We start from the raw sequence: 9,765 nt of genomic DNA on the forward strand, positions 1-9,765 counted from the left end.
GCCAAGAGACAAGGAAATAATCCCAGTTATCGATGAAATGTTTCTCAGAGCCCGTTCTGCACACGAGGAAGGGGGAAGCCAGCCCACCGTGAGTCCTGAGCAGCCCCCATGTGCTATGGCTCCAGCTGTACGGGGTCAGCGAGCTCCCCTCGCTCCTTCCCTCATTACCCCTCTGCTGCTGCCAACGGACCCACTCGCTTCCAAGCACTGCAGACTGTCGCAGTTTTCTGAATATTTCTCTGTAATCTGAGCAGCACCAGTAGGTTTTCACTCAGAGGCCTTGAAGTCCTTCAGTGTATCATCTTGTCAGGCTCATTTGATCTCACCGATTCCCTTTCTGCTTCATAGCCTTTCATTGGCAGCCCAAGAAAGTTTTCATCTAATTCTTGAACTCTGGCTTTATCCGAGAGAAAGGGCTTGGGCGCCATCCCTTACGCGCCTCTGGCATAAATTTCCAGCAAGTTTCAAGGAACAGGCAGCACGCAAAGCCAGGTCTGAATTCAGCCTGACTCTTGTTTTCCTTTCTGATTTATTTAAAAAAAGCAGGTGGGCAGTAAGAACAGCAACAAGACATCTCCTTGGGCAGCAGCACGGCTGGCAGAGAATGAGAGAGAAACATCTCCTAACACCAACCGCGGGCTGGGCTTGGGAAAGCGCTGCTGCGGAGCTACAGGGATTTCAGAAGGAAGCGGAGATGATAATTAATGCCTGGTTCAAAAGCAATTATACCAATTATGTTTTTAATCTCTGCAAAAATTAGGACTCTTAGAAAATGTAAATAAACAGCTCTAAAAATATTAGTCTCTTCCCCCCTTGAGCATCCTCCCCAGATCCTGGCTGGAAGAGCCACGCTCCCAGCGGCGCTTACCTACCAATCCTAGGCAGGATTTGCACGGAGATGGTCACAGAAAATTCCCTCGGTTTTGCCCAAGAACTGCAGGGCTGTCCATGGAAATATTTCCCCCCAGGGAAGAAATGTTCTCCCAGCACCCGCCAGGGGCCGAGCACCGCAGCCGCCCACGCTGAGCCCACACCAGCTTCCCTGTCGCACTGGCCTCCGAGCTGTGCAGAATTCCTGCCTGTCGGCACGGCAGAAAGCTCTGCTTCTGGCTGAGCGAAATCCCGCCCCGATCCCCGTGTGCACCAGCAGGACAGTCCCCTGAAATGCCGTGGTTTGTTCCAGCCACCGCTGCAGACCCACTGCAGCATCTCTCCACAGTCCATCCAGAAATGTCATTTTCCCCACATTCTGGAACTGCTGCACACTCGAACCAGAGGCCGTATGTCTGCACAGCATCCCATCCCATCCCACCCCATCGCCTCCTACCCCCATCCCCATCCCACCCCATCGCCATGTGCTCCCGCTGCTGTCGTGTGACCATAGATGATCCCAAGTGACGGCAGGCTTTGGGGGAGCAGGCTGGGGTACCTCACAAGGACCAGGCCTCCCAAGTTTCCTTGCTGTCTGCAAGGCAGGACATGGGGCTTGCAGCCACGCTGATCACTTTGGAAAATCCTGGCTGAATTTGTCTTTTTTGTTAAGCCACACAACCAAAGGGGTCACCGGGCCCCGCAGAGCAGCACGAGACGTATTGAGGCTCCTTTTGTCCTGCTCCTTTAGGGTCTTGTCATGCCAGATCCCGACTAACGAGCTCTTGCTTTCCAGGTTCAGCCCGTACGAGTGGTACGATGCTCACCCCTGCAACCCAGGGTCAGACGTCGTGGAGAACAACTTCACCCTATTGAACAGCTTCTGGTTCGGGATGGGAGCGCTGATGCAGCAAGGTACGGCCGCCGGCTCTCCAGCACACGCCTTTGCTCCTGGCTTTTCACATTTAAATTTTGTTTGCAACAGGAAAAAAGACAAAACATCTGAACAGGCACAGAGGGGGTCATCAGCACCGGCTCCCCGCTGCGAGGCATCAGTAGCTGTACCCAGAGAGCAAAAGAACCGCAGCATCGCCTTGGTGACACGCACAGTGCCACCGCTCCGGGCTGTCCTGCTGCCACCCTGCGCAGAACAGATCCCTCCCAGATCTGGGCTGTCCCGATGGACAGGGTCCCAGCAAGAGGGTTTAGCAGGATGAGTCATCCTCTTATCAGATGCTGATAAATGAAAAGAGCCGTGTTCTTTTTAACTCTAGTCTGCATCTAAGAAGAAAAATATTTCAAAGCTAGACTGCTGTCACGCCGTCCAGTGCATCACAGGGCAGGAGACAGAATGAGAAAGCAGCAGGATGTCGAGACGAACCGAAGCATCCCCCGACACCCAGGACTCCTGCTTCCTGGTGCCTCCTTGCTGCACTCAAATAGGAGAAGAGCCACACTGCATGCTATGCTTTGATGCCACACTGCTTAAAATTGCTTTGCAAAGCCCAATCTTTGTTGCAAATTCCAGGTTGGATATATCCTCTGAAAGCAGCTGTTTCAAACCCAAAGCTTTTTCCCGGCTTTAAAAGGCATCTTGGGCAATTACAGAAATAGCACAACCCATTTAGTCCTTCGTGTCTGCTCAACAAAAGTCATTCCAGACCTGTTACACCTTTTATGCTGCAACATCTCCTGCTTCCCTGCTTCTAACCAGTATTCAAAGTACTGGACTCTGATAGTTCCTTTCTCTTGCTGTTTGATATTTTTTTTTAAACCTTGTGTATTTGAACACACTCCCTAGAGTAAGCCCTTTGAAAAGTAAGCTATATAAAAGCAAGGCGCTTTTTAAATGGCAGAACAAAACACACATAAAAGTCCATAAATGGCTTGCTATTTAAATCTCATGAAAGCAGCCTAGTTAATTACTTCAGTTGGAATGTTTCCTGTAAATTGTGCACTGTACCCAAGGTCAGCAATAAAGGGAGAGGGTTTTTCTGCAAATGCTACAAAAACCCCTCTGACTTCTTTGCATGCAAGATGTCTGGATAATTTACCTCAAAAACAGCTGGATTTAATGACGTAGCTATTACAGTTTTGACAGTAAAACCTAATCCTTTATATATATATACGTACATACATCATGTCCACATGGATATATAAAATGGGTCCTTTCTCTCTCTTTCCTCTTCCCTCCTTCTCCTTCCCCCTCTCCCACCCAGGCTCTGAGCTGATGCCCAAAGCACTGTCTACACGGATCATCGGTGGCATATGGTGGTTCTTCACCCTAATTATCATCTCGTCCTACACGGCCAACCTTGCCGCCTTCCTGACGGTGGAGAGGATGGAATCCCCCATCGACTCGGCAGATGACTTGGCAAAGCAGACAAAAATAGAGTACGGAGCCGTGAAGGATGGAGCGACCATGACCTTCTTCAAGGTGAGACCAGGCAAAGCCTTTCTGCCGTCCAGGCACAGACGCAGTGCTGAGAACAAAAAACCAAAGCCCAAACGCCTCCTGAGCCACCGCCGCTTCTCCTTACAGGCAGGTTCAGTCTCGCGTCCTTGCTGAGATTCTGACCGTGCCTAGGGTCACATCGTGGCTCGTTCCCCCTCTCCCCACTGCTGACTCAAGTCACAATCACAAATTACATTGATTTTACAGCGCCAGAGACTGTACCCGACATTTGCTCAGACACTGAACCACAGCACGCGTTGGGCACAACAGGACGGGTGGCTCACTTTAAAGCCCCACAGAAAACACTCCCCAAAGCATCTTCCCCATCTCCGCACCTCGCCCACGGCCGCTCCCTCCCTGTCTCTGCAGTAACGGCTGCACGGAGCCCTCGAGGCTGTCCCAGCCAGCCTCCGGGGACAGAAATGGGGGCAAACGAACCCTAAAGCCGGACGGGTGGCACAGCGTACCCCCCCCGACCCCTGTTTTTCACAGCTGAAATATCTTCCTTGTCCTTCACATATTCACATTCGTCGGTTTTATTAACCTCTGAAACCCAGAGCAAGGTAACACCACCAGCGCGTCAGAATCCAATTCCATTGATTTCTTCTCTTTAAAGCATCATCAATCCCAGAAGTTCACCAACACTTGGGGAGGGTGCTCAGGGCATTCATATTTCACTATTGCCTCAAAACCAGAAAGGAACTGAGAGACTCAGGGAAGATATGGGGCAAACGGGAAGCAGAAGAGAGGGTTTTACCAACCACACCGGCAGATTTTGACTTCATGAAAAGAACTTTTGAGAAGCTATTTATTCCCTGACAATGCAGGGCGAGTTACAGCAATAAGCACAGATCAATTAATTTAGGAACAGCATCTATCGCTCACTATACATCACGCCAGAAATCGTTCCTATCTTGTGAAGGATGCTGTCTCTCCCTGCACAAACGCCGGGTTTCACCTGCAGTTTGCAGTACGAGTGTGAGCGCGTGTATGTGTGTACGTATATATCCCCTTGTACAGAAATGTTAAATCCTCACGAGTAAGTATCTTCAGTTGGTGAAAATCAATTTATTTTTTCATACAGGCTGGAATTGAAAATCTTAAGCCTGAAAGTTACTTTCTTGCCAATTTCACTGATAAAAAAGCATATATGTCTTGGCAAGATGCCTTGCAGTGCCTCCTCTAAACTATTCCATTAATTTATTTGGGTGACTGCTCTCGAAGCACCGGTTATTAAAGGCAGCGTCTGAGCTGCGACTCTAAAGAATTAATTCAGAGGCGTTCGCAGTGTCGCTGCAACGGCTGCATTCAGAGGGGCTGGTACTCTGCCTTTCCTACACGCGTCTCATTTAGTACCAACGCGGGTTTATGAGGATGCAGGGGACAGCAGAGCAGACGCCGATGTTATTTATCCTGAGCACAAGGAGAAGCCCCACTCGCACAATCGGTGGCAGAGGTGTAGGGAGGGGAGAGACACGATCCCGCTGCCGCGAACCCTGGCTGCGGTGATCAGCAAGCGTTAAACTACCGCCTTGGTTTATTAGCGATAATCTCCATCACTTCCAATGTTCAGGAGTTCACGACTCTGGAATTTCTCTGCCAGGAAGAAGTCGGCATCAGGCCATTTATCTTAATGCTTCAGAGCCACCAAGCAGTTCCTCTTCATTTCCCTTTGGCAGCAAAGCAAAGCTGCCAGGACGGGGACATGGGGACCCCGGGGGGGTCTCTCTGCCTGCTACCAACCCAGATTTTTTTTATGTAGCCCACAAAAGTAAACGGTGATGCCACAGAGAAGAAAACTGCACCTAGCCACAGCACAGCAAATACCAGTTCAAACCAGTAACTAACTCCAGGGAGGATTTTTTTTAAGGTGAATTACTTAAGCTGTAAAACCAGAGTCCAGCAACACAAAATGTCCACAGAAAGTCCAGCAAAATAAACACAAGTCACACGCATTCTCTACCAACTGTTAAATCACTAATACCAAACTACCACGCCCGATGGAGATGGTTTTGCGTCTTTGAATGGGATGTTCTCAGGTAACATCATCCAAATTCCCAGAAACAACCAACCGCCTTTGCAGGGTGGCTGAAGACTCTGCGAGGAGGAGAGGGAGAAGGAACAGCTTTTCCCCTAATAGAAAAAAAAGTGCAGTGGTGGAAGTTGGTGTGAGCTGGAGCCCGGCACGCTCCCCACCGCGGCTGCTCCCGCAGTTTCTGATTGATGACCGCTCTCACGACGACTGGCGATTGCTTCTCAATCGGCCCTTTAACGAACAGCCGGGTCTGTCCAGCCGCTGGGGCTGGGCAACATTCACCTGGAAAAGCAGCGCTCTTTATCTCATGTTAGCGAAATTAAACAAACTAATAGGAAATACATTCCCAGCAAGGAGCTGGCAGGTTTTAGAGCCGTGTGTCGCACCACCCTGCCCAGCAGAGCCCGTCCGCGGGGAAGACGAGGCCAGTGCAACCCACATTCCCTGCCGAGGGGCTCAGCCCTGCGATGCCCGGTCTCGTTTCGGCTGTTTTGGGCAGCTCTGGCCCGGGGGTGCTCCGGCAGAGAGGGGGTCACCCCGCCACCAGTGCCCTCACCCCGGGCACCCGCAGCAGCACAGCCCAGCCGGGAGCCGGGCTCCTCCCGCACCGCAAACCCAGCTCAGTCCTTCCAGCTGGCCAGAAGCGGTGATTTAAGAAGAGGAGAGAAAAGTGGTTTTTTCTCTTCCAGGGAGCCCTGTCTCATGTAATTTAAGTCGCCTGAAGAGCTACAATGCCTCATGCAAGTCCTATTAGCTTCACTAAATGCAGCCCATTGATTTTTTGCCAGTTTATTTTGCTCTGTGCTTTAAACTGGGAGAACACTGATGTTGTTTAAGAGCTCTGTGTCAACACTCGAGGAGCATTAAATGCAGGAAGAGGAGAGAAAGGAGAGCCAGTGAAGCCAGGGGCCTCTGCTGTGAACTGTATAAATGTGAAACAAGCAGTTATCAGCAAGCCGAGTAGGCTATTCATTTCAATTACCCATTGTAATGCACAGATATTTAATAATCCGTTTGGAGGCTACATTTCTTGCTGCTCTTTGAGGTTTGATAAATGCCACAAATCTACCTCCCAGGCACTGGCCCAGATTCTCAAGCGAGGGAGATTATCCTGCTCTTGAATGAAGTTTGCTCTGGCGCATCCCGCCCCGCACGTTCATCAAGTGGATTAAACAAGCTTTAGCGGAGAAGAAATGAGTCTGGGGTTATTTCAGGCAGGAGAAGGAGCCCACAGCTGATGATGGAGGAACAGCCTTTGGCGCTGTGCTGTACTGACAGCGCTGGGGCTGAGCCACGCGCCAACTTCTGTTAAATACCCTGGAAAATAGGAGGGGGACTGGCAAAGCACCTGAAACATAAAGCATCATGAGGGACTTGTTTCCTTAGCTAATTTACCCTTGTTTAGGGTGTCTTTATAAGAAGAACCTACGCTGGCATGTTTTGGGTGACAGAGAAAAACAAGAGGGAGGTGTGAGAGCAGCCGTGGGGACGGGCTGGGGCTCCATCTCCTGCTTTCTCATGGAAGGACAGAAACCTGAAATGGAGAGAAACGACAGCGAAAGCAGAGAGTGGAGGGAGCTTGTGCCGCAGCGACTGCTCGTGCAGCCGCAGGTGAGCAGCTCCCCGTGTTCGAAGCACCGAGACTTATCAGCCAGCTCCAGGCTCCTGCTGAGCAGGGCTGTGGAGGAGGAGGTTTTGGCTGGCTAACCTGCCTCTTACAAAATAAGAGACCTAGGAAAAACAAGGAATTAGGCAGAAAAGAGGACCAGCACATGAAGGAGCAGGCGGCAGCATGACCACAAGCCTCGACATCCCAGCACTTTTCCAGAGCCCAACCGGCTGTAGAGGAGAGCTGCGGTCACCCAGGGAACACAGTGACCAGCGAGGGGGGACTTCAAGAGACAGCCAGTGTCCCTTTCCTGGGGAGTCATGCTGGACTAGAGCCTGTTGTGTCTTTTCTGACAACCTACCGAGAGACATTTCAGAAGGTGGCCAGAGATAAATGGCATATTTCAAATGTTATGGGAAGACATAAAATAACCGTATTTCTCCTCACTCAACACATTTTCTAGAAGAAGAAAAAGACATTCACATGAATAGTAAAGCTAGAAAACATATTCCTCCTTTTTTAACAGAACGCCTGCTGATAGTGAAAGAATATCCATGTTTATTTTTAGCCTTAAGACAATCTTCTCAAATACTTCTCTGCCTCTGTTTATGTGGATATGTTAAATTTGTTTGGCAGTTGCACATATCTCAGAGGAGACAGGTTGCCTTGTGATGCTTGAGGAAAGACAAAAATTATAATAGAGTGTGTGCAAAAGAGAAAAACATGCCCTCTGAAATGTTCTCTGTCTTCACTCATTGTGCAGAAACATCACGGTTAGGAAAAATTCTGGGTAGGGAACTAACACGTTTAAACAGATACACTGATCCGCAAGTTCTGCAGGGCATCACGGCAGGGTCTCGCTCCACCCTTGCGAAGTGAGCGAGCAGTTCAGTTCCACCTCCAGGATAAGGTCTCCGGAGCAGCGACTCTTTGCTGAGTGTCTGCACAATGTGCGCTGGAACCTTTGTCTCTTGTCACGGCGACGTGAAGGCAAACCATGTTGGGCAGCGGGAGCAGAGATATTTCAGAGAAGGTCAAACTGGTCATAGTTCCATTATGTGATCTGTTCTCAAACTGGTATTACCATCCACTGCAGAGACACGAGGTTTCAGCAAACAGAAGACTAACTCTTATTTTGGGGGTGGGGGGTATCATTTTTCCAGAAATCAAAAATTTCCACGTTTGAGAAAATGTGGGCTTTCATGAGCAGCAAACCCACAGCTCTTGTTAAAAACAACGAGGAAGGGATCCAGCGAACCCTCACAGCCGACTACGCCCTGCTGATGGAGTCAACCACCATCGAATACATCACCCAGAGGAACTGCAACCTCACCCAGATCGGGGGGCTCATCGACTCCAAAGGCTACGGCATCGGCACTCCCATGGGTGAGTGAGAGCCGGGGGGGGGGGGTTCTCTAGGTCGCCCTGGAGGGGGACTAGTTGCCCCAAACACAACAGATGGGATGAAGACAGTCCCCTCCCAACAGCGAATTTCCAAACACCGAAGCTTACTCTGTCTGCCTCTTAAGAGCGGTCTGAACAGCCCTGCTTGGCGCAGACACGTTCCCGGCTTCGCGTGATCTTGGTCCTGCTTTCCCTCTGGGTTTAATGGTGTTCCCCCTCCCCAGGGTCACCGTACAGGGACAAGATCACCATCGCCATCCTGCAGCTGCAGGAGGAGGACAAGCTGCACGTGATGAAGGAGAAGTGGTGGCGAGGGAACGGCTGCCCTGAGGATGAGAACAAGGAGGCCAGCAAAAGAACATCGGCGGGATTTTCATCGTTCTGGCCGCAGGCTTGGTGCTGTCCGTCTTCGTGGCCATGGTGGAGTTCATCTACAAGCTGCGCAAAACAGCCGAGCGCGAGCAGGTACTGATGTCCTCAGTCTCCCCACACCCCCAGCAGCCCTCTGACCCCCAGGGCTGAAATGCAGCCCCCCCCAAAATGCCGCTGCCCAGGGCTCGTTGCTTCTGTCCTGTCTGGCAGCCCCAGCCCAGGGGGCAAATCACATCTGCTCTGAGCAGGGTCATCCACTGCTGCAGGGACTAGGGTAGTGAACATTTGCAGGGTACTTCTGAGCAAGCTGACACGTAAATCATGAAAACACAGCCAGAGGTCCCTGGGAAGGACCGTTCTGAGCTGTTACATCTACTCGCCACCATCACATGCAATTGTACTGCATGTTCCAGGTGTGCTGTACACACGCATGAAGTCTCCATCTCTTCTCCCCTCTCCCGTGGTCAGGGACCGCCAGGAAGCCTCACCCTATTTTATCAGCTTTGCACAACACTTACACCAACAGCCCATCCCACCCGCAGCGGCTGGTTAGGAGACAGGGGTCAGTGAGACGCCCGTGCACCGCTCAGGTCCCACTAAGCTGATGCCCTAAGTGCAGCCTGAACCCCCCACCTGCCCTCGCAGAGCCCAGTGTCAGCCTCCTCCCGCTCACAGGGCGGTTAGCAGAAGGCGTTGCCGGCAGTAACGGTGCTTTTCGTCCCCGCTCTCCCCAGCGCTCCTTCTGCAGCGCCGTGGCCGACGAGATCCGGCTGTCGCTCACCTGCCAGCGGCGGGTCAAACACAAGCCCCAGCCACCCGTCATGGTGAAGACGGACGCCGTGATCAATATGCACACGTTCAACGACCGACGGCTGCCGGGGAAGGACAACATGACCTGCAACACCGGACTGACACCCGTGTTTCCCTAGGGAACGGGAACGGGGGGGCGGGAGGGAAGGAACTGCAGCAGACGAGGCTGGATGCACTCTTAACTGGGGAAGAAAGGATTAAAAAACAAGA

General features: G+C 51.3%; 1 protein-coding gene across 1 annotated transcript in view; it reads left to right on the top strand.

The window, feature by feature from the left end:
* LOC104466526 (glutamate receptor ionotropic, kainate 3-like) overlaps positions 1 to 9,764 on the top strand; it is a gene marked incomplete at its 5' end in the record, with an annotated part of 27,816 nt that extends 18,052 nt beyond the window's left edge. Inside the window, 6 exon segments of the mRNA XM_010079968.1 lie at positions 1,667 to 1,785; positions 3,090 to 3,307; positions 8,133 to 8,355; positions 8,598 to 8,723; positions 8,726 to 8,838; positions 9,480 to 9,764. Coding sequence (XP_010078270.1) covers positions 1,667 to 1,785; positions 3,090 to 3,307; positions 8,133 to 8,355; positions 8,598 to 8,723; positions 8,726 to 8,838; positions 9,480 to 9,674 — 994 coding nt within the window.
* Position 9,765: the final 1 nt, after the last annotated feature.

Source organism: Pterocles gutturalis, unplaced genomic scaffold (assembly GCF_000699245.1).
Source record: "Pterocles gutturalis isolate BGI_N339 unplaced genomic scaffold, ASM69924v1 scaffold40444, whole genome shotgun sequence".
Taxonomy (NCBI): Eukaryota; Metazoa; Chordata; class Aves; order Pterocliformes; family Pteroclidae; genus Pterocles; species Pterocles gutturalis.